The sequence below is a fragment of the Chelonoidis abingdonii genome, chromosome 2 (genome assembly GCF_003597395.2).
Source record: "Chelonoidis abingdonii isolate Lonesome George chromosome 2, CheloAbing_2.0, whole genome shotgun sequence".
Lineage (NCBI taxonomy): Eukaryota > Metazoa > Chordata > Testudines > Testudinidae > Chelonoidis > Chelonoidis abingdonii.
In genome coordinates, this window is record NC_133770.1 from 121,620,818 (window position 1) to 121,645,385 (window position 24,568).

General features: G+C 39.0%; 2 protein-coding genes across 3 annotated transcripts in view; one reads left to right on the plus strand and one right to left on the minus strand.

The window, feature by feature from the left end:
* Positions 1-24,568, minus strand: part of LOC142046341 (uncharacterized) — a 1,049,055-nt gene that overhangs the window by 648,063 nt on the left and 376,424 nt on the right. The window lies entirely within an intron of this gene.
* Positions 1-24,568, plus strand: part of NR4A3 (nuclear receptor subfamily 4 group A member 3) — a 32,103-nt gene that overhangs the window by 3,978 nt on the left and 3,557 nt on the right. The window contains exons 3-7 of one of the 2 annotated variants that reach the window (XM_032787138.2): positions 2,189-3,081; positions 5,719-5,848; positions 6,759-6,931; positions 15,024-15,223; positions 16,427-16,605. In XM_032787138.2, coding sequence (XP_032643029.1) covers positions 2,191-3,081; positions 5,719-5,848; positions 6,759-6,931; positions 15,024-15,223; positions 16,427-16,605 — 1,573 coding nt within the window. In that variant the 5' untranslated portion in view covers positions 2,189-2,190. Of the gene's footprint in view, positions 1-2,188; positions 3,082-5,718; positions 5,849-6,758; positions 6,932-15,023; positions 15,224-16,426; positions 16,606-24,568 lie in introns of those variants that run through there. The other variant, XM_032787139.2, reaches the window with a different exon arrangement.

The window sequence follows — 24,568 nt, forward strand, 5'->3', positions numbered from 1 at the left end:
TAAGAAATAATAATTATTAAATTATCACATCATTATTTATTTTTTGAGGAAAAACTAATCCCAGTGCTTAAAGTAGAAAGAAAAAACAGGGGTTAGAACTACTCAGTAGATCACGCTGGAAATCAATATAGTAAGAGGAGTTCTGCAGATCCGAATAGATCCTTACCTTAATTCTTTCCTCTTCCTTTTCTTCAAATAGGGTTTAATGCAGATTTCTATTCCCTTATAGCAAATTTAGTATAATAGTTTCTTAAAGTGAAATAGCCATGTTCTATTCAGTAGTGCAGATATTCTTGCTGAAGAGAAGATAAACAGCAGGTCATGTCTTATCAACTCCTGCTCCTATTCAGCACAGGCAGAAAATCCTTCTCCCTCACAAGATTCTGTGTCAACATGTCAATTTGTGACATTATTTATCTGCTTGTTAAACTGCATTTCTCAATGAATTTTCATGGGAGGTGTATGGAAGGAGTTTCATTTCCTTTTACTCTATTAACATATAATCAACATATTTAGGAAAACCAGTTGTTTAACTTCCCTTGTTTGATAATATTACAAGTTGACACTAAAAGTTTTCTTTTTTAATTTGTGTTAGTTCAATTGTGCGGTATGCCTCCAGAGACTGGCAAGCACATTTTAGATATAAAAATAAATAAGATTTTTGATTAAGATTTATGAAGATTTTGTCCTATTTTTCATATATATATATGAAATATATATAAAGTATATATATAATATATAAATATTTATATTATATATGTATATAAAGTATTTGGATATATCAGTAAAAGTAGTCTTCAAAGACTCATTTTAGGAAACAAAAGCAGTAATTTTCTCCCACATTTTTACAAAGTTCCTTGAAAACTTGAAATTGTTGGTCTTTCTTCAGACCTAAAAATACAATAATTAAAATCTATTCTTAATTTAAATGTGTTTCTGTACAAATTAGGAATACAGATTTATTTAATAGAAATTAATTTGATTATTGTGTGAGAGTTTCTTGTAAATGTTTTAAGAAACCAAAGTAAAGAGTCTTCTTAAAATATCCAGGAAGAACAGCTATCTTTAAACTTTAGAAATGTTTGTATGTATCATTTATCCAATGCCTCTGGAATATGAATTATACTGGTTATAAAGAGATAAACTAGGCCTAATTTTGAAATATATTTCCTCCAAGGGTAATAATACTTCTTTACTTTCTCAGATTTTTCATGTGAAAGCATTTTCACTAACTAATAATAAGATGTATATTTTGTTTAAAGTGAAACTCAGTGATTGTCTTTAGCTTTGATCACAAATATTGGACTTGAAACCTGTAGTGCTTAAGCAGGCAAACCTCATAAAGATTGCTGTATTGGATCTGTAATGTCCTATGAGCAATAAAGCGAAGAATGGAGAAGTGGAAGATAAATAAAGAAATCAACTCTTTGTGTTACTATAGTCATCATTTTAGCTATGAGTGAACTAGATTTACTTTCATGATGCAATGAAAAAAAATACAGAACTAGTATCAACCTCAGCCTAGATCTCCTATAACAATCAGGACAGAAATACAGTGCACTTTTGCCTTTACATTTTAAAAAATGTTAGGGTCTATTGTGCCATCTTTTTTAGCAGTCCTCCCTATAATGGGGAGTTCTTGAAAGCTGATGGCAAGATATCACCCTTAATTATGATCTGATCAGAAATACAGTATAACAGATACAGTGATTTCAGTTGTGTCTTTGATATATATATATATAATAGAATAGACTGTGATAGTGTGGTTTTTCCATTATGAAAATGTTATGGCATAATTGCATGTATTCATATACTGTTTTCATGCTTTTTGTTTAATTCTCATTGACATCTCTGGCTATTAGGCAGCAGATCTAGGGCAGTTAGAGCCAGCTTCTGCTCTCACTTACACCAGTGTAAATTTGGGTCAACTCCAGTGGTTTCAACCAATGTAACTGACAGCAGAATGTGGCCCCATATGCATCTAATCTATATTTCTTCCCAAATACTGAGTACTCAGAGGAAATTTATAACTCCCACATTCTGGCAGTGGGTGTCCAATTTCACTTCGTGAAATGCAGGAAATCACCATAAAAGGCGAAGAGAGTTGTAAGTGATGACCCGAAGCTGCAGCCGCAGCATGGTAGTGGTTGTTTGTTGTTGTTGCTAATGACCCCGTTTGCCCTTGCAGATATGCCCTGTGTGCAAGCCCAGTATAGCCCTTCACCTCCTGGTTCCAGTTATGCAGCTCAGACCTACGCATATGGCTCAGAGTACAGCTCGGAGATCATGAATCCTGACTACACCAAACTGACCATGGACCTGAGCAGCACCGAGATCACTGCCACCGCCACCACCTCCCTGCCCAGCTTCAGCACCTTCATGGAGGGTTACTCTGGCAGCTATGAGCTCAAGCCCTCCTGCCTGTACCAAATGCAATCTGCCTCCTCCAGCCAGAGGCCCCTCATAAAAATGGAAGACAGCCGGCTACATAGTTACCACTCCTCACTGCCACCCTCCACAGATGAAGGGATGCCCAGCACCTCCATGTACTTCAAGCAGTCCCCGCCTTCCACGCCAACCACCCCTGTATTTCCTTCTCACCAGGCCTCCATGTGGGACGAAACCCCACATCCGCTGCAGCCTGCACAGACCTGCATGGCCCCCAGCCACTTGATGGACTCTGCCCCTATGAAGACTGTGCCCACCCGCTTCCCCCTCTTCCACTTCAAGCACTCGCCACCCCACACGCCTGCAGCTGGTGCCCACATGTGCTATGACCCTGCTGCCCTAAGCCTGCCTCTGGGATCTGACAGACCCACTGCCGGTCAAGCCACTATGGAGAACCATCCTTATGGGCTCCCCCTGGCCAAAAGAGCAGCCGCCTTAGCCTTCTCACCACTGGGCCTCAATGCAGCCACTTCCAGCCTCTTGGGTGAGAGCAGTGGCAGCAGCAGTGGCCTGCCTTCCCCTCCCAGCAGGAGCTCTTCATCTGGAGAAGGCACTTGCGCTGTGTGCGGGGACAATGCTGCCTGCCAACACTATGGGGTACGGACGTGCGAGGGGTGCAAGGGCTTCTTTAAGGTGAGAACCACATATACTTACACACCCACACCAGCCCCCATCCCAAGTCATCCCCACACCATTCACGCTAACCATTGACTGCTTTGGTTGTTATGCTGATCAGTTCACCCAGAAAAGTTAGGATGATTCTGTGAGCAAAGTGTATGTTAGAGTGAAAACACATCATCTGGGTAGTCTGGTGGGGGAAGGTAGACACCAGCTGACTATTCATACAAAGCCAAATCATATCCTCCAGAGGATGTAGTGTAGAGATTGGGCTAGTTCTTAGCCAGAATCTCAGGGCATGGCTACACAGTATGTTAGTCTGCACCAAAGGGGTGTAAATTCTAGTGCACAGTAGTGTGTGTCATGCACTAACTGGCCTGTGGGACCCTGCTGCCGTGGACTAAAAGTTCCTTAGTGTGCGTTAATGTAATCCCAGCCTTTTCAAAAAGTACTAAGAATGCATGCTATGGGACAGTTAGTGGGCACCAGCAGAGTCCGCATGTGCCAGTCAAAGTGCAGCATGCTAGGGTGACTAGAATTTACACTGCTCTGCTGTGGACTAACACACTGTGTAGACAAGACCTTAGTCAGCTGAATCAATGGAGCTAACCTGATGTACACCAGCCCAGTGTCTGGCCCATAATGTCTTTCTGTGAAGTGCAGGATAACTGTTTCAGGAGATTCTCGTGAAATAAATCATGCTGCATTTATTTTGCTCTCAACAAACTGAACTTTACTGAGTCATTCAGACTAATATAAATATTTTTAAAACAAGGCATGAAATACAGACGTCCTGATAGTCACTGATAATTCAGCTAGCAGTAACAGTGAAAAGTATAATCTCCCTCCATAGGGTAATACAAAGAAATGTAGATTTAAGGACATGCCAAGGAGGCAATTGAGTCAATGTATGTTATAAAACAGAACATTTGTCATGCTAGGAAGTTGCTGCTTGACTACAACTGTTTCGTTTAGAAACCAGTGAATTCTGATATGTGAAAGGTATTAAGTAGTGCAATGACTAAGCACTATACAGTGCCTCAGTATTAGCTCTGAGACTAACTGAGAAGGTTCTGGGGACAGATAATACATTTACTGTGAAGAAACTTTCTGCTTATGCTTTCTGAGTTTATGTATTTTTTGTTTGTTTGTTTTTAATGCTAGGTTTTAGTACTTGTTTTTGTTTTTTACACATGGTATGTAAGGTTTCAGTTTACTCTTACAAATGGCATGTTTAAATGTAGAGCTTGTGGTAGATCTTAGGGCTTGATTTATTAGTATCAAGGTTGAAGATTTGATTTAGTCAATTTCTTTCTGTAAAGATCAGAGACTTGCTCCTGTTGAAGTTAATGGGAGTTTTTGCATTGGCTTTGATAGGAACAGGAAGTTTAAAGCATTTTTTTCATTGCACTTACTATTAGTAACATTACTCACTTATAATACTTTTATAATATGGTAAAAATACACATATCTATTAAAACTCTTAGTTGTTTAAACATAATTAGAATAAGTACCAAAAATCATCTGGGAAAAGTAGTTATTAAATTCCTGCTCCTATGGAAGTCAATAGCAAAACTGCCATGAATTTATATGGGAGCAGAATTGGGCCATAAATTTACAAAATGATTTTCCAAGTCTAAGATGCAATTTGCAGTTTAAGTGGTGTGTTTGATGTGTTTCTTATTTTTATTACTTTTGATCTTGTTTTTTTAAGGAACACAAATGTGCAAGAAATAACATTTTTCTACGTAATTTCATATTGATGAAAGATTCAATTTATAATGTCACAGTAATTATGAGTTTTACTGTTGTTGCTTTTAAGTCTTTGCTATTAAATGCTCATCTGTGGTGAAATTGAGTTATTTACTGAAATAGCATTGATTTTAAATATTAAAACACATTGCACTGTTTGTACCAATATCTGCTTTATTCTTTTTCTAGTCTTAATTTATTTTTATAAAATCTGAATTATTTGATAGTTTTCAAAATTATTTGTTAGAATATAAATGTAAGATTTAAAAAATAAATTGGCCAGCATCCTTATCAAACATTTGCTTTATAGCTAAGCAAGTGTCAATACAATATAACTCCATTCATTTTCTCCAAAATAAGTTATTTTTCCATGAGAGTTAGCTAAATTGTGAAAGGTTGTGGGGGGGTGGTTTGGTTTTTGAAGTTTTGATTTCATCTGTACTGATTTTAATGGCTAGCAAAACCAGTTATTGTGATATTTGACTAACAGCGATAGCAAGAGAAGTACATACCAGATCATTTTGATTCTATTTTAATAAGGTCAGTAATAATCAGGAGAATGAACCAAGTAGAAAATTGTTCCCAAAGGGATATTGAAAGCGGAGATAATCTAATCCCCAAAGGTAGATGCGATGACCTGGTAATTTCAGATATGATTTTATCATTCAAAGTTGGCTGTCTCCTGAGACTTGCTTCAGAACAATCCTAGACAATTTTCATTGTCAGCAGCTAACACCAATAAAACTGTTTTTCCTGCAGGCTAGTGTGTTAGGAAATTAATTTTATCTAATTATACAAATTGCACTGTCGCTTTTCACATTGTAATTAAAATACATCTTGTCAGGTCCTAGCTCATTCAAGAAACTATCAGTTGACTATTTCTGTGTTGCATTTTCTCAGAGAACAGTTCAGAAAAATGCAAAATATGTTTGTTTGGCAAATAAAAACTGTCCAGTGGATAAGAGACGTCGTAACAGATGCCAGTACTGCCGCTTTCAAAAGTGTCTCAGTGTCGGCATGGTTAAAGAAGGTAAGGAACACGTGCTATCATAATCACAAATATCTGAATATTAAATTTGCTTATATTAAAATATATAGATTTAATTTTTATTAGGAATTTTATAATGATAGGCTTTCTAGTTTACTTACCCCCAAAGTGTGGGTATATGCAATATATGCAAGTTGTTGGTATTTTTCCCCAGGCATTAGGTTTATAATATCTAGATTCTCTAGAACCATAGATTCAAGAACAGCAAGGTCATCAGAGAAAGATTTTCTCCCAGTGACCCTGGCCAAAGTTTCTCCTCCCTTTCCTGCTGTACAGTGTGCTGTACTGCAGTTGGCTGCCACCTCAGAGAGGGGCTGCATTACTTTGTGTCCTGTGTACCTTTACATAGGGCGCTGGTCTGTTCTCAGGGAATTAAATATAAGGTTTGCCTTGATTGTAATGGAGCCAGGATTGAATGCATAGGCCCCAATATTGCAAATGCTTAAGTATATGAGTAGTCCCACTGATGGGAGTACTCACATTATTCAGAATTAGGCCCATAGCATGTGAAGTGTTTTAAGGAAGCTAAGAATTCTGCAGAAAGGCTTAAATGTACATTATTAATATTATTATTAGAGTTTGTATTTGTGTAAGTGTGTGTGTGTAAAAAACTTACAGGGACAGAACTGGGGTTACATAAAAGGGTGCTGTTCAGATGTAACATTGCTGGCTACAAGTCTGAGTTTCACACTGTTTTATAATATTCACTTATATCTCTGCAGTTAAGGATGGCAGTGATCTATCTATCTATCTATCTATCTATCTATCTAAATGGAAGCATATTATGGTTTTTGCTGGAGTAATCATAATTAAGAACTAACCTGGTGCTCATTTGTGGTTGTAGCTTTTTGGTGATGTCTTTGTGGACTGATTTTTGTTCTTCTTTAATCAGTTGTCCGTACTGATAGCCTGAAAGGGAGAAGAGGTCGGCTGCCTTCCAAACCAAAGAGCCCTTTACAGCAGGAACCTTCCCAGCCCTCCCCACCTTCTCCTCCAATCAGTATGATGAATGCCCTAGTCCGCGCTTTAACTGACTCCACACCCCGAGAGCTTGATTATTCCAGAGTATGTTTTATGATTTTTTGCATAGAAATAATTACTAAATTGTATTTTTTAAAATTTAATCAGTACATTGAAATGAAAGAAAACTGTACAATTTAGATAAAATAATAACTGAGTCAGGGCCCTATCCCTGGTGTGTCGACCGTGACTTAAATGGAGTTACACTGGAAATTAATTCTAGCCTCTATCGGTTGTGATACAGAGTTTAAGACACAAGACTATCTGCGGTACTCCCTACAGGTGTGCTAAAGCAAGTATGGATAGGTAAATAGGGCACTGATCCTGCGACAGACTGTGCGCAGAGCCCCATTGACTTCAACAGAACTCGGGGCAGACTCCGGGATGTGCTCCTGTTCAGTCAGTTCTGGGACTGGGGCCTTAATTTCCAGTTTGGAAAACCTAACTGCTTTTCTCATATTCAGATGGATGGGTTATGAGAAGTTATACCTGGTTGTTGAAACAAACAGGCATCCGGTTCTGCTCCAGTTAAAATCAATGGGAGTTTCGCCATCGTTTTCAGTGAGAGCAGGATTGGATCATTGCATAATACAGCATGAATGTTAGATTTAAGGAATAAATTATAATGATACTGATCTCCTTTGTAATGTGCTTTGAGACCTACTGATGAAAAGCACTATATAAGAGCTAGGTATTATTATTATTATTATTTTATTTATTATTTATTAATCCAAGTCTGTTGAATAGTTCTTTAAATCAAACTGAAAAATAATTGAAAAAGCAAAGAATTCTCATATATTGTTGATGTTTTGGTAACCTTATTTTTATATATTTATTTTATTTAAATATTGACGAGATATTTTGTTATCTATTGCAGAAAATAAGCTATAGCATACCTGCAGTAATTAAAATATATTATTGAAATTCCAAAACAAGGAAAGAAAAAAATACATATATGGAAAATCTTGAACAAATCCCTTTATTTTTATTAAATTTTACTAAATATGAGACTGGTTTGACTCTGTATCAAAACAACATCACTCTATGCATCCAATTTCTCATTTGCTATTAAGAAGATATAGATAGATATAACCTTTCTATTTATTTGTAATTGTATTGACATGCTTTAATAATTATAGGCACATTATAGCTGCTTTTCTACAGGCTAATCTAGTTACCTATAGATTTTTTTTTTTTATTTATTTTTGCTATGTTTATTAAGCATTCAATTTATATTTTTGTCGGATGATTTTTAATGGGAGAATGCATTAGGTATATTTTCATTTATTTTAACTTTCCCAAAACACATTAGGGCCTGAACCTACAAACATTTATGCATGTGAGTAACATTACTGATGTACGTAGTCCTACTGAATTAAACTGAATTACTTATGTGAGTAAAGTTACCCAGATGTCTATATGCAGGATTGAGCCCCTGGATATATACTGATAGATGTATAGGTTTTTGACTTTGGCAAAATTCCAATGACAACTGTGTATTTTTATGTGATTTTTTTTTTTTTTTAGCCTAAAGTGACTATTTCACTTCATACAAAAATAGCGCATAGATCTAAGTGGTTAATATTTTTTATGTTTGTGTACAATTTCATTGGAAGCCTAAGGAAAACTGCATTGTTGATGTTGAATTAGTTTGTGCTTCATAACTACAAGATTCTATTGTGTCTGATTGGTTGTTGGTAGGATTTGGCACCCTAATTTTACTTTAGAGTAAAATATAATAGTTGTTGTGCTTAGTAGTAGTGAAAACCTCTTTTTAAGCCTCCTAACATAAATTAATGAATCATATCTTTGTAAATTTTCTGCGTATTTTTTAAGGACTTAGAGTGAACAAAATGAAAACTGTATATCTTGATATTAGTGGAATGGTATATGTAGTAAAAACATCTACTTACAAAACCACTTCCGTGAATTCTGTTGCTGAGCAGAGTAATTATAGGTGTGTTCAGTAAGATATTTATTCTGCAATGCATTGCATGCGATTGGACCCTATGCCTGGATGGAGGGGAACCCACACGCAATACATAGCAGGAATGGGGCCTTAATGTTTCAAATTTCTAGCATACTGTAATATAATAATATTGTCTCGCCTGCCATAAAAAAATAGTAATATAAACCTCAATACAGAATTTGTTTAAAAAAAAAAAAAGAATCGGTACATTGCACAAAAAAAATCTAAATAATCATGTAACCCTGGAATGTCAAAACAAATCTTATTTTTATTCAGAACGTTGCTACTCTTCACTTCAGAGTCCACAGTAACAGAATATTTAGATATTTGGTTTCAGAAACAATTACTAGGAAGATTGTTTTATAACTTATTAAAGGCCAAGGGCCATATTGTGTCTCACACCTGTTTCACTGTTGTAATTCCATGAAATTCAGAGTTGTACTATGTAAGCGACAAGAGAATCAAGCCCCAAATCTAGCACTCCTTATTCAGGCAGCATTCTTATCAACTTCAGTAAGAATTTTGCCTGATTAAGGGTAGAGTAGGGCACTAATCTGTATTTATAATAAAACCTGCTGTATTTATAGAGGCCAGAAATTAAGCAAATGCCAGGGTCACAATGCAGAAACAGGAGCACTAGGAGTATCATTGCTCCTCCCCTTGAAATCTAAGGAAGCCTCCTCCATGTTTTTGTAACTATGCAAGCTCCAGGAGGTCTGACATAAGCAGGAAGGGGTGGAACAGGGGTGTATGGCCACTTTACACAGCATCAGACTTTCATATCCTACATAAAATAATGCTGCTGTACACAGGAGCTCCTCTTGGGGAAAATCTTCACAGCAACCACAGGCAGGGTTTCTTGGATAGCTCTGTTCATAAAGGAGCCATGTGCTGGGGCCCAGGGGAAGGTCTCCTCTTCTGTTTTTCTCTCAAAGTGCCTCCAGTTTTGTGGTGGTGTCTCATGTAGTGCAGGGTGCTCCCCCTTCTCTCTAATGGCCCATTGACTAAGGCCAGGTTTGATGGTTGTTTTGTGCAGGAGTGAGGTAAACACCAGCCCTTTCCTATGGAGTGATCGTTGGTTTTTCCCAGTGCAGGGAATGATTTGTGCGTAATCCAGGACTATAGAATTTGGCCTCAGTTGGTTTCCTCATCTATTTTTGGTAAAATGTGAGGCTTTCTAGCAATGAATGACATACTCTAGCAGTGAGTAACAGTTCAAAGGCAGGAAATACAGTTTCTGTCATTCTGCTTATCATGCTCCTATGGGCTGGATTGAGCTACTAGAATTACCAAAACAAATCTAAGAAATATATAAAGTTATTAAACATATATTCAGTTGAATAAACCTGCTTCTATAATGTAACACAGAAATGTTCACTTAGAGTTAGAAAATAGTAACATTCCATGTTGTTGCTGCCATTATAGGTCAATTTAATGTGTTCAAGGAGTCCTTTAAAAATACTGGGCCAGATTTATCCCTATTGACTTCAGATAAGCTACACATGGGATGACTTTAGAGCATAAAATTTTTTTCTTATTGCTGATTTCTGTGGCTCAGAGCACATCCTGCCTCAGAAATACTTGTAGAAGGGGCAGAAAATTTCCTCATATCATTCTGTTTTCCCCCCATGGAATGAATGTGCCATAGTTCAATCCCTGCACAACCAAGTGGGTCTCCCTAGGGCTGAGCAGATCCTAGGGTTCTGCATCTCCTCCACATTGGCTCTGGAGTTCCCTGGCCATGGAGCTCCCCAATATGGAGCTCTGCAGAAAAGTTAATACAGCCTGGAGGTATATTACCTTTTCCGAGCAATTTGTGTGGGGCTGATGGGTGCTTGCCCTCTCCCAAATAGGTCCACCTATTCCCTGCCCCACACCCATCACCTCACATTATGTGGATATAGGGGGTACCACAAAAGTTGCTACCCTCCAAAAATTCTGCATGGGATGGGAAGATCCACACACAGTGGGTCCCTGCATGTAAAGGCCTTGAAGGCAGGAGCTGACCTTGGGGGAGGAGAGATGTTTTAGTTACTCAGTAACCATGACAAAGAACATCCAGAAATGCATGCTGTCATGCAGCACTTTGGAGGGAGTAGGCTGCCAGCGTATCTGAGTGCAGCCAGATTTCCTAGGAGTCTAGAGTAACTTCCCAGGTCAATTCCCCTGCCCACATTTTGCCTTTGGGAATTTGTGGAGGTTGTTCAGTTGCACTGGAGCCTTCTTATTTTCTAATCACTTGTGGCCTCACCACGTAACCTACTAAACAAGTATCCTGCTATATGGCCAAAATTATAGATAGATGTACATTGTTGTTTATGTTGGACAGATGAGTTTTGTAATAACTAGCAAACAGGCTGACAGCACATGGGAATTAGATGGCATGCCTAGAGGTGGTATGCCCCCATGGCATCAGATAGCCACCACCCTGCCTCTGCACAGTCAGAGTAGCATGTAAAACAGGAGTCTGGGAACTAATGGTCTGTGCAGCACGTGCTCCTTAAATTCCAGTGTCACATACGAGCAAGATTAATTTGCCCTGCTAATCTTGGGGCAAATCCAAATCCCAGCACCTAATCTGAGTATATAGGCCAAATACTGGGCAGATGCACAGGGAGCTGGTGATGGTGGTGGTGAAATCATCCTAGCCCTCTCCAGGCCATGGAGAAGCTCCACAGCCACTCCACAAAGGTTATTGCTTCCAATGGTTTGAATAGCCGCTTGTGCACCCCCACCCCTCTTCATGAGGTGAGGACCAAAGACTTGTGTAACAATGCAGTGTGCATGCCCTGCATAGCCCCTGTCCTCTCCCCAGTCCTGCATCTTCCTGTTTGCAGTGGAACTGCACTGGTTCAGTGTCATGCGACCCTCCATAACTGCAGGGGCAGGATTTTTCCCCATATAAACTTCATCAGAGGGATCACGTGCTTTTATCAGTGGGGGAGGAAATGGGAGCACAGGATGAGAAATGGCCCTGCAGCTAATGCAGGGTTGAGCAGACAGGAATTATTTAGCGCCAGCAGAGATACTTCAGATGTGGCCAGAGTTATGTAGGATTTCCAGTGTCACTTCTTGTGTATCTCCAACCTATCCATGATTCTGAGACCATTCATCCTACTCATTCTACACCAGAAGTGAACCTGCTTCCCTAAGGGGAGTATACAGTGGACAAGAGCTACCCACTCCAGGGTTCCTCTTTGCACCTTCCCTCCCCGTCTCCTCCACAGAGGAAGAGCCTGGAGATGCAGTAACAACCTCAATCAGATCTGCAGGAGCGGTGAGGTGGCAGTAGTAAGGGCTCCAAAGTCCCCAGAAACATTCCTGTTTTCACTGAGGGAGGCTGGGGGTCTTTCCCCTCCCACCTTGTCCCCCCTTGATTGTGTTATCAATGGACTCTTCAAGTCAATGGGCTCTGTCTCTAGCTGCCAGTTGAGAGTGTTCTTTGAAGAGCAGCTCTCCGTCAACTGTGGACATCTTTTGGTGGAGTACCCAGGGAGATACTGTTTGCACTAAATCCCTCCCAGAAATTACTAGTGGAGAGAAAGTTGTTACAGCCATGGAGTAAATTCCAAGTCCATTTCTCCCCACTCAGGAAACCAGCAGCACTTCTCAGACACAGAAATAGGCTGGGCCACACCACTCTGGCTGTGCTCCATGTCATCAAGAGAGTAGGGCCAGGCTTACACCCTGGGCATAAGATTTGAATTCAGAAGTGACAGGGATCCGGTAGTGAGAAAGTCGGAACTGGTAGAGGGTAAGGCGCTGCAGTCTATTGGCAGGTCATGGGGAAGTTAAGGAAGCTGAGGCTGTTGGAATGATTGGTCGTGTCAACAACATGATATATTCTTTACCTAAACTTGAAAATTGTTCAGTTCAGATGATGAGGTCATTTTGGCCAGTTATTTTACTTTGAACCAATTTTTTATTCAAATGAATTGATGCTGCATGTGTCAGATAACAAAAGAGATTTATCCCACATGCCTCTCACATGGTGAGATAGTGATTTGAGAGGCTCTGAAGGAAATCTGCATTTAAAATAAATACACTGAGCCAAATTCATCAATGGGAAATTTAAAAATTGTGATACATTAAATAGAATTCTTATATCCTTCCAGTTTTAAAAGTTATCCTAGCCACCAGATTTCTAGTTTTGTTGACTAACAGCATATGGATAAAGGCCAAATTTGGTTATTTATAAAATGCCTGATTTCTATAAATTAGGGCTGTCAAGCAATTAAAAAATTAATCATGATTAATTACATGATTAAAAAAATCAATCGCGATTGAATACCATTTATTTAAATATTTTTGCATATTTTCTACATTTTCAAATATATTGATTTCAGTTACAACACAGAATACAAAGTCTACAATGCTCAGTTTATATTTATTTATTACAAATATTTGCACTGTAAAAAACAAAAGTAGTAGTATTTTTCAATTCACCTACTAGAAGTACTGTAGTTCAATCTCTTTATCATTAAAGTTGAGCTTACAAATGTAGAATTATATACAAAAAACCCTGCATTCAAAAATAAAACAATGTAAAACTTTAGAGCCTACAAGTTCACGCAGTCCTACTTCTTGTTCAGCCAATTGCTCAGATAAACAAGTTTGTTTACATTTGCAGGAGATAATGCTGCACGCTTCTTGTTTACAATGTGACCTGAAAGTGAGAACAGGTGGTCTCATGGCAGTGTTGTAGCTGGTGTCGCAAGATATTTACGCACCAAATATGCTAAAGACTCATATGTCCCTTCCTGTTTCAACCACCATTCCAGAGGACATGCATCCATGCTGATGATGGGTTTTGCTCAATAACGATCCAAAGCAGTACGGACCAACGCATGCTCATTTTCATCATCTGAGTCAAATGCCACCAGCAGAAGGTTGATTTTCTTTTTTGGTGGTTTGGGTTCTGTAGTTTCTGCATCTGAGTCTTGCTCTTTTAAGATTTCTGAAAGCATGTGCCATACCTCGTCCCTCTCAGATTTTGGAAGGCACTTCAGATTCTTAAATCTTGGGTCGAGTGCTGTAGCTATCTTAAAAATTTCACACTGGAATCTTCTTTGCATTTTGACAAATTTGCTGTGAAAGTGTTCTTAAAACGAACAACATGCTGGGTCATCATCCAAGACTGCTATAACATGAAATATACAGCAGAATGCGGATAAAACAGCAGGGGACGTAGAGTTCTCCCCCTAGGAGTTCAGTCACAAATTTAATTAATGCATTATTCTTTTAACGAGCATCATCAGCATGGAAGTATGTCCTCTGGAACAATGGCCAAAGCATGAAGAGGCATATGAATCTTTAGCGCATCTGGCACGTAAATATCTTGCGACGCCAGCTACAACAGTGCCATGTGAACACCTGTTCTCACTTTCAGGTGACATTGTAATTAAGAAGTGGGCCGCATTATCTCCTGTAAATGTAAACAAACTTGTTTCTCTTGACTGGCTGAACAAAAAATAGGACTGAGCGGACTTGTAGGCTCTAAAGTTTTACATTGGTTTGTTTTTGAGTACATTATGTAACAAAAGACTCTACATTTTTTAACTTGCATTTTCATGATAAAGAGATTGAACTCTGGTACTTGTATGAGGTGAATTGAAAAATACTATTTCTTTTGTTTATCATTTTTATGGTGCAAATATTTGTAAAAAATAATATAAAGTGAGCACTGTATACTTTGTATTCTGTGTTGTAATTGAAATTGATATATTTGAAAATATAGAAAAACATCCAAAATATTTAATAAATTTCAGTTGGTATTCTATTGCTTAACAGTGTGATTAATCACGATTATTTTTTTATCACGATTAATTTTTTTGAGTTAATCACGTGACTTAACCGTGATTAATTGACAGTCCTACTATAAATGCATATAGTTACAGATATTCAAGCTACCTATATTAAAAGTAAAACCTGTATGTACAAGAGCTACCTATATTAACAGTAAACACACACACACACACCCTTGTGCACACACACACACATGTAGGTATTACATTCATATTTAACTGCTTATTATCCCTTGGATAAAATAACCTACTGTCTTCATCGTTGAGGGACTCACTGGAAAAACACTGTTGAGCAGACAGCATTGTATGTATTGTGGCATTCTTTAAAAATGCATAATATTACTTTCTGTGGCTTTCATTTTAGTACTGTTCCAGTGACCAGGCTGCTGCAGGCACAGATGCAGAACATGTACAACAGTTCTATAATCTTCTGACTGCCTCCATTGACATATCCAGGGGTTGGGCGGAAAAAATTCCAGGATTTACTGATCTCCCAAAGGAAGATCAGACGTTACTCATAGAATCAGCTTTTTTGGAGCTGTTTGTACTAAGACTCTCCATCAGGTAATTACTTGTGATTGAAAATAATCCCATATTAAATTGATGTGAAAAACTGTGAATTTCAACTCTTTTTTTTAAAGGATAAGTAGAGCGATAGCTTTACTTTTGTCATTTGTGAAAACAGCCAAAAAGAAACAGCAACAAAAGGCACAAAATACTGTGTTCAATTTGTGATACAAATGAGGAAAAACAAGAAAATAATGTACAAAAATGGAATAATATTATTCTCACTAACGTGCTTCCATTTATTGGATTTACCAAATCTTCTTTTCTCCTTTTAATCATAATTTGTCCTTATTTACTTTCGAGTGAGGCTGTTTTGTACTTGCCTATATAACCTATAGAAGAGTATTTGTAATGCATTTGTTTGGGGTTTTTTTTTCCTTCCACACAGATGTCTTGAAATGCTGTTTTGGAAGGGGATAAAGGGGCTTCAAAATCCTGTTCAGATTGTTTTTCTTCCTAATACCAAGTCATTTCATAGAGTGAGGTGCCATTCGTCAGCCTGGCACTAGTTAAGACATTGTACCTAAGATCGTTACAAGGAAATCCCAGGATGGAGTTTTGAATTATGCCCCTGTTTCCTTTGGGTGAAGATGAACTATGTTTGTTTGGGTGGTGGTTTGTTTTTTAACTGGGATTCTTTTCAGTGTTTAGTTGTAGTCTGACACATACTGGAGATTTTTCACATAAGAGATTTTCTGCCTTGAGTATTACAGTATGTTCTGTGTGTTTGTGTATATTCGTTGATATATTTTCTATTGTTTTGTCTTCATCAGTTTTTGCAACTTGAGAAATGGAAGGGGGGAAATACTAAGGGTTACAAAGTGAAAATAATCTCTGCTTTCTCCAAGTCATATTATGATTGTATTTCAAAGCATACAAGCTTTGTCTTCCTTAGGTTCATACATACAGTATTTAATGTAAAATGTCTCTGCTGCTTGTGCCTTTGGCAGGATCCAAAATCTTAACTAATTAGACAGTCTACAGCCCATGCTACAATTAACCTCAGGCTTATAACTCTACAAAGTAAGCAATCATAGAAGCTTGTTTGTTGTAGTTTTGCCCCCAGGAAGAAGCATATTGTCAAACATGAATGCCCACATATGCCCCATAATACTATGTGTTACATATTAAATGATACACATTTCAGTCTTGTGTGTACGTCTTTTGTAAAATTATGTGTTTATGATTTTTTTTTTCAAGATCTGATACTGCTGAAGATAAGTTTGTATTCTGCAACGGACTTGTGCTTCATAGACTTCAGTGCCTTCGTGGATTTGGGGAGTGGCTCGAGTCAATTAAAGACTTTTCATTAAATTTACAGAGCCTTAACCTTGATATCCCAGCCTTAGCATGTTTATCAGCTCTAAGTATGATTACAGGTAAGTGCTCTTTTGGTAACGGCAATCTTCAAATACTAGCACTGTATTGTTAGCATAGATCTGAGTGCTTTGAGTTGATTTTGTTATATTCCAGATAAGGTGATCTTGATTTTTGAACATTTGTAATGGCAATATTGAAAGTCTGGCTGGCAGTAGTGTTCACTCACTCACTAACGGAAACACCTATTAAAATGGAATCCGAATGATTCCTTCTTTCTCCAGGGTTTTATGTTTTCTTGGAACATTCTCTAAAAAGGTGAAATACATCTCAAATCAAATAGCATGGGGGGCGGGGGATGTAATAGGAATTTTTCTGCATACTGTTAGTGAATTATTTGTGTATACATAAGACCATTTCAACCCCTCTGCTGCATGGGGTAAAGGAGATGAAAACTAGTCCAAATGCCTACCACACCTCTCTAGTAAGCACAGAATGGGGGCATTGTAACCTGTAAAGCATAACTTCTCTCTTCCTGAGACGGCAGAAGCCCTTCCATTTAAACATTGCAGACCTGAGGCTTTGTGGTTTGGGGGGCATAGCTGGCTGAAGTGGAGAGAGCTCAAGGCAGATGTCCCTGACAATCTTGTAGAAATACAGCAGGAGTTAATATTACTCAGAGCGGCATTCACTTCCTGTCTTTCTGTTTAACCCCTCTCAGAGAGGAAGACAATGTACAGATGCAGCTGGGTCTTTGTGGTGATACAGTGCTTTGTTGTACCATGGCTCCAAATGTGGAGAGGGGCTGAATCTTTAAAAAGATGCCCTGAGATCCACAGAAATGGAAATGGATTTCCTCACAGATCTCAGGGCATCTACAAAGTTGTAAGTTCTACTCCCAGCCCCCTGCAAGTGGCATCATTCTTTCACCCTGGATGAGATGATTCTCTGGAGACCTGAGGTGAAATCCTGGCTGCATTGAAGTCAAGGGCAAAATTCACATTGTCTTCAATGGTATCAGGATTTCATCTTCAGAGTTTCTAGGGTACTTTTCCCTCCTGCATTTGGGGATAATTTAATACATACTAGTTTTAGCTTCAATATTGGTTTCCTATTAAAAATATTTTCTTATTTTTTAAATCAATTTGTACTAATTTTCCCATGATTAAGACAGGTACAATAAGTGCCAGATTCTGATCTCATTTACACCATGTGTACATGCAGAATAACTCAGTGAGGTCACTTTGCTTTACACTCATGTAAGAACCAGGCCCAAAATGAGTGAATTGTTACAGCAAGAAGAAAATGCCCTTGACTTTTTTTTTCATCCTTTTCTCTAACTATGAGACCTGTTCCTAATTATTTTCCTGGAGATTTCAGGGATTTAGTTAAAGGAATAAAACCTCGTGCAAACTACTTCTGTGAACATGTGATATGTTCTTCCTCATGTACCCAAACGCTGTTTTAGCATCATGGTCTTTGCTCATAACACCGTTTAGTTGCCCTGGCATAAACAAGTAAAGAGTGTCCTGTGGGCAAGTTGGATGCACATAAAATGTTTAATGAGAATAACTTTCAATTAATACATTCCCATGTTTCTTGCATTTTCCAGTGATAAAAGCCCTTTCGATATAGAAATATTTGCTGTGTTTTGTTACTCTTCTCAAAACCTCCAGACAAATGAAAGTAATCATTTCTTCTAAATAGGAAGAAATAACATTTCTGTCCTTTCCAATGTTGTGTGTCTGTATTTGTCAAAGATTGATATTTTTTTCCCCTATATTTGTAATGGAGTTTGAAATGGATATAAATTTTTGTTTATTTCTTTGTCTTATGATGTTGGCACATCTCCATTAATATGTTTTTTGAGGATTTACCATGAAATGATGAGTGGTATAGAAATCCCCGAGAGATGATTGTAGTGGAAGGAACAACACAAAATACTGTTTGAGCAGCATAAACAGTATTGGTTATCTTTATTCTTATTATTTCTCAGTGATAGCATAATGGAGAAATGATTATAATCTGGAGAATGTTCTGGTTTAATACTCTTTTTGTTCTGGGATTTGTTCATGGAGAATCACTTCCTGGCTTTCCCCTATAGCCTGAGTATACCACTGCATATACTGGTCTCAGGCAGCACCAGCCTCAGAAACAGTCCCTGCACCATGTATCTAAGTAAACAGAAGGGTTTCTGAGAGTGGTGCTCTGCTTGTTCTGCCTGACCTCAGGAGCGCTCTTCATGAATCAAACAAAGGCCAGTGCTCTTGGGCGGGGGCGGGGGTGTAGTATGGTAGTCAGTAGGGTGCTGGGAGCACGAGAGAGGAAGGGAAGTAGTTGGGGGCTGGGGGTGGGGGGGTTGAGAGAACTAACTCCTCTCTCCTGTGAAGGGACAAGGAAAGAGGAGAGTAAAAGCCAGTACTGGGGCTAAAAGAGATTTTCCTTCTCTCTCCCCATCCCCACTCCCTGTGCTCCCAGTGGTCAAGTCCCTCCCCTCCCCCAGCCCCAAATCCTATTGAATACCATTCTCCTTTCTCAGCTGCCCAGCCCAGTCCATCTGGGTTTACTCTTCTGTGCTGCTGAACCCTGCCTTCCCCACAGTAAAATTAACCTGGACCATTTCACTCTCCCGAAACCAGAAAACTCTCTCACCCCAACTTTCCCCAGAAATATACCAGCAACAGCTTCACACCAGGCTGTCAAATCCTGCAGCTGCTCCCCCTGGCCTCACTGCACTGAAGCGGCATCACACATTCCTGTAGCCCAGCTGAGAGATCATGTATTCAGTGGACCTGAATGAATGGACTGCAGCTGCTCCTCCCAGCCACTCAGGAACGCTCAAGCTCCTGCTCTGCTGGCAGCCTCTCTGCTCCTCCCCTGCTGGATTGGGGGGAGGAGCAGCCAGCAGCAGCAGCAGCATGCATGCATGCATAAAAGGGGGGTGGACCCCAGTTCTGTCCTCAGAAACCTGAACATAGTATTCAGCTACCCTCACCTAATTTCAAGCTATCTCCCCAGTTTCTCCCAACAGACATCCAATACCGAGTTACCTTCCAGACATCCAGCCACCCACCCATCCCAGCACTCCCAGACACCCTACAGTACCCAGCCACCCCAACACTTTCCAGACATGCATCCATCTACTCAGTATCGCTAGACACTCTCCAGTGCCTGTGCGAGCACCCTCAGCCATCCTTCTACCTATTCCAGCCAACCCACTCTCAGCTGACAATTTTTGTGATGTTCCATGTCCCACCCTCTTCCCCCAATCTACGCCCAGTGTGGGTGAAAGCATGTTGACAAGATGGAACTTATGGTTATAGGCACATTATTTACAAATACGTAAACTGACTCATTAAATAATTTGTGTAATGTCACACTGGGACTACACTCAATTTGAAGGGTGTTGTAAATGTATTGTCAATACTAAGTACAGAGATAAATTGAAAGGTATGCAGCAGCATGAAATATACAGAAAAAGACTAAAAAAAGAGACGTTTTTAATTAATTAAATAGGCCCATTATGTTATTAATGTAAAAGTCAATTTTTTTTTCTGTTTATTTGATGTTCTGGGCTTTGATGAGGAATATAAGATAGTGTGCTGCAGACTCAGTAGGTCCCTTGTAACAGGTCATATGGTTATAGTATTAGCCTTCACCCAGATTAGAAGAACTGACATCTGGTTTGATGAAAGTGGGTTGCAAACAGTTAACTCAAAACGCCACAATACCATTGTAGGCCCTTTTTATCTAAGGTGTGCCTCTAGGATCTTCCTCTCTCTGTCTCTGTTCTCCTTTTTACTTCCTTCAGTTAGTTAGGCAGGGCTAGACACATCTTCCTCCAGAGCACGTCAGCACTGCTTTGAGCAGCAGCCAGAAGAGAGTAATTAGAAAACAGTGTAAGACGTTCTTCCCACATCCCCATGAGAGCAAGAAATGAATTCTCTGCTGTTCTATTTTTTTGGATCACTTATGCTAGAGATCTTGAAATGTGGGATCCAAAGGTCTAAAGAACCAGAAGATGCTGAAGTAGAACAGTGCCAACTTGGAAAGCACAGAGGCAGTGAAGTTCAGAATTTCTTTCGATTTTGGAAGAGGAAGGGCTTGTAAAAAGGGAAGAGGAAATCAAATAATTATACTGAAACTGGGAAAGACCTCAATTTTCAATATAATTGGCTAGGAGGCCCTTTTTGAATCTGGGACATAGACTGTTGCCTCCAGGATATTACTACATCTCTGGTGAATAGGAATTAATTAAAGAAGACCCAGATTGACTTAAATACAGAACCTAAAAATCCCTTGTATATTTGCAGGGGGCGGTGTTTTCTAGAGAGGTAGGCCTGCGTCAATGGATCGGTCCAATCCTGCTATACTCCAACACTGTCTGGAGTTAGGGAGGGTAGGCATGCTAAGCCTGGAACTTTGCTCTGGTCTTTCATTTTCTTACTGCAGAAGTGTGACTTTCAGCAGATTTATAGCCAGGAATCACACAGAGATCACCTGGGGTGAAGAAGGGTGTGAAAAACTGTCTGTGTTCAAATTTCTCAGGATTAACTGCTGACTTTCCAGGGGTCTAGATGCCACCTTTCTGAAAGACTCCTGATGATGAGTCATTTTCTTCGGGTTTATGGAGGGCACCCCTGCCATGAGATACCATTTTTGTTATAAAAGTGGGTGAGAGGCCAGTTAATCAGGGAGTGATTCACAAAGCAGAAAAATCCTACTTTTCACCTGCCCTGCACCTGCTTCACTGCTACTGTAAGGAGGTGTGCGTACAACAGTATTTTTGCACCTCCTCCATTATTTAGTGAAAACCAATTTTTTGACTAGCTGTCCTTCTCAGGGCAAATCCTGCCCTCGTTATTCACATGTGTACTGCCACTGAAAAGAACAGGCCTAACTGAGATCCAACAGCAATGATTACAACTCCATTGACTTCAGTGAAGTTGCACCTGCTTACACCAAAGGCCTGCTCCTACTCTCATTCGAGTCAATGGCAGCATAGTGGGCTCCAGGTCTTAATCTGACCCAATGGGAGGACATGCATGGGTAAAACAAGCAAGATTTATCTCCTTCTACTTAGAGTCACTTGAATGCTGTCAGAAAAGTGCTTTCCAGTGACTTCAGAGATGTAATAAACTAATAGATCAAAGAATACCCTTACTACACACACTGCCTAAATAGAACAGCGAATAATAAACAGCGAAGGTTTATTAAGTAGATACCTTCTCAAGCAATTAACTGGAAGCATGCTGCTAAGGGTGGGGTGAATGAGCAGATGGGGCGTGTCTGGCCTTGGCTTCCCATAGACTCACTAGGTTCAGGGATGGCTTTTGGGTGAGTGGGGAGCAAATCGCTCCCCTCCAGTGGGACGGTATGAATTGATTTTCATGAAGAATTCCTTGTGGAGACTTTCAAGTGGTTAGTTTCATTCCATGGCTTCTTATGCTGAAGAAAATAATCTGGTCCTTTATTTAATTTTATTTATTTATTTATTTACATACAGCCCTTCACTTTTTAGAAAAGGGATGCTGGCACGTACAGCAGTATTTTAAGGCCGGATCTTTTTTTTTTTTTAAGTGATAAACATAACAAAGCTCATTGTTTGGATAGAAAATGTCCTTTACACTTGCTCCGTTGTATCACCTGTACATTCACCCGTGCATGTAGGATGAAATCCTGGCTCCATTGAAATCAATGGGAGTTTTGCCCATGGATTTCAGCCATATTGAAGTGTAGTAAATCCTACCTGTTGTTCAGAGATTGTTTTGAAACTGAGGCACAACAGAGTAAATTAAGGATGGAGTATGCCTGAATTCTGAAATATCCTTGTTTTGCTATTTAGGCCATTAACACTTTTAAGATACGTTTAGACATTTCATATCACTGCTAATCAACAAGAGACACATTGTTAATGAAACATGTTAAAGTGTGTCACTGTAACAAGTACATTGAAGACCAAAACTGAGGGTTTGGTCCTAATTTAGATTCAAGAATTTAGAGATTTGGGAAATAAATTGCCTGTGGCCTAGACCTTCAAAGAGATGTTGGGGCCTAAATACCTTTGAGGATCTGGCCCTATGTGCTCAAGTCCAGTAGCTGATTTTCCAAACTCTGCAGCAATGCACAGAGTAATGGGGTAGGTTTACAGCATCTCCACTATACTACATAGTTATTTATTTTTAAAGTCAGCCTGTGGACCTGTTTAAGTATATCAGCTCTCTGGGCCTATAAATATGTCTTCACTAACATTGCTAAAATATAACCTTAAAGCAGCTTAAAAGATGGGAGCACTTCAAAGATTTAGAGATTAATTTAATGTTTCATAGAATTCCCCAGAAGGCTTAGGCCAAAAAATCCCCACAGATTTTTCAATGTTTATAAAATATTTAGTCACTGGGTTCTTTAACTGGCAGCATCCATCTAAGTATTTACTCTAGGAGACCTGTACAGTCAGGCTTACATAATTACAGTATACACAATTTACTGGAAATTTATTAACTATTCAGTGACTCTTGTGTTTGAATGTAAACAAGTCACTTCAAATATCTAGGTTTTGAAATTCCTTGAAGGTGAAGATGTTTGAGCAGCTGTTACTACCTAGATGAGTATTTTTCATGTCTTGTTACACAGCAAGCCAGACTGATGGCAAACGGTAGAGTATATTAGCTTTGGGCCAAAGGTTTACACATGTGGGGCTTGATTCTAATCTCACACCAGTATAACTCAGGAGTTAGCTCCATTGAAGTCAATGGAGTTACACAAGTGTTAAACTGGTAAAAATGAGAGGATAAATTTCTATTTATTTTTATTGCAGTCACCTCCATTTTAATTAGTTTATCAAAAACATATATCTCGAGCAGTCACTACAGCAGGGGTCAGCAACCTTTCAGAAGTGCTGTGCCGAGTCTTCATTTGTTCACTCTGATTTAAGATTTTGCATGCCAGTATTACATTTTAATGTTTTTAGGAGGTCTCTTTCTATAAGTCTATAATATATAACTAACCTATTGTTGTATATAAAGTAAATAAGGTTTTTTTAAATGTTTAAGGCGCTTCATTTAATATTAAATTAAATGCAGAACCCCCTGGATCAAGGCACTTATGTAATGTGAGTGCCACTGAAATCAGCTCGCGTGCCGCCTTTGGCACACATGCCATAGGTTGTCTACCCCTGCACTACAGACAGAAATTCAGTAACACAGTCCCCCAGTACACATATAGGTATACATACGTGCCTGGGAAGAGTGAGGAGCCCAACAGAGCCCCTACACTTTCATTATTCCTAGTTTTGGGGGCAAAGAAGAATGTGCTCCCTACACCGGTTCCCCGTTTTTGGAAGATAACCTGCCAGATCCTTCCTTCCCATGAACAATAGAAAAGAGGGGAAGAGAAACTGAGAGAATGGAGCATAATCTTGGCATAAGGATAGGGTCGGGGGGGGAGTACAGATAATTGGGAGTGCATTAAGCATAAATCTTTTACAACTCCCCACTTATTCCCCTCCCACCATTCTCCCACCATATTTACTCAATTGGTTGCAGGCCTAACTATCTACAGTACCTTATGTTTGCTAGTTAATTTAATCTGTTTTTTCTTGCACCTCCCTGGCAATTATTATTGTATTTAAAACAAGGAGGATGATAACGTTGTTTGTGAAGCAACAGTTATTTGAGATTATTGTTCAGAAACGTTACATTAATTCATCCAATAAGTATTGACGGTAAACAATGATGCAAAGTTTTCTTTTCCTATATGTCTGCTAAGAGACTGTTTTTAATGAATCACAGATGTGAAGCTTCCTCCTCAAGCTTAATGAACTGAGGATGTGTAACTTCACTGCAGCATTTTAACAGAACATAAAGGAGGAGGGGAAACACCTTAGCTAGAAGCCATTGCTTTGGTTTTAGGAATTTCAGAAGTTTTTCATGATGGGTAATGCAGTAGCTCTTTTACTTTATGTGTTGCTTGCTCGAAGGTGGAAATAGTTGACTTCAGAGTTCTTTTATTTCAGACTTTTTAGTG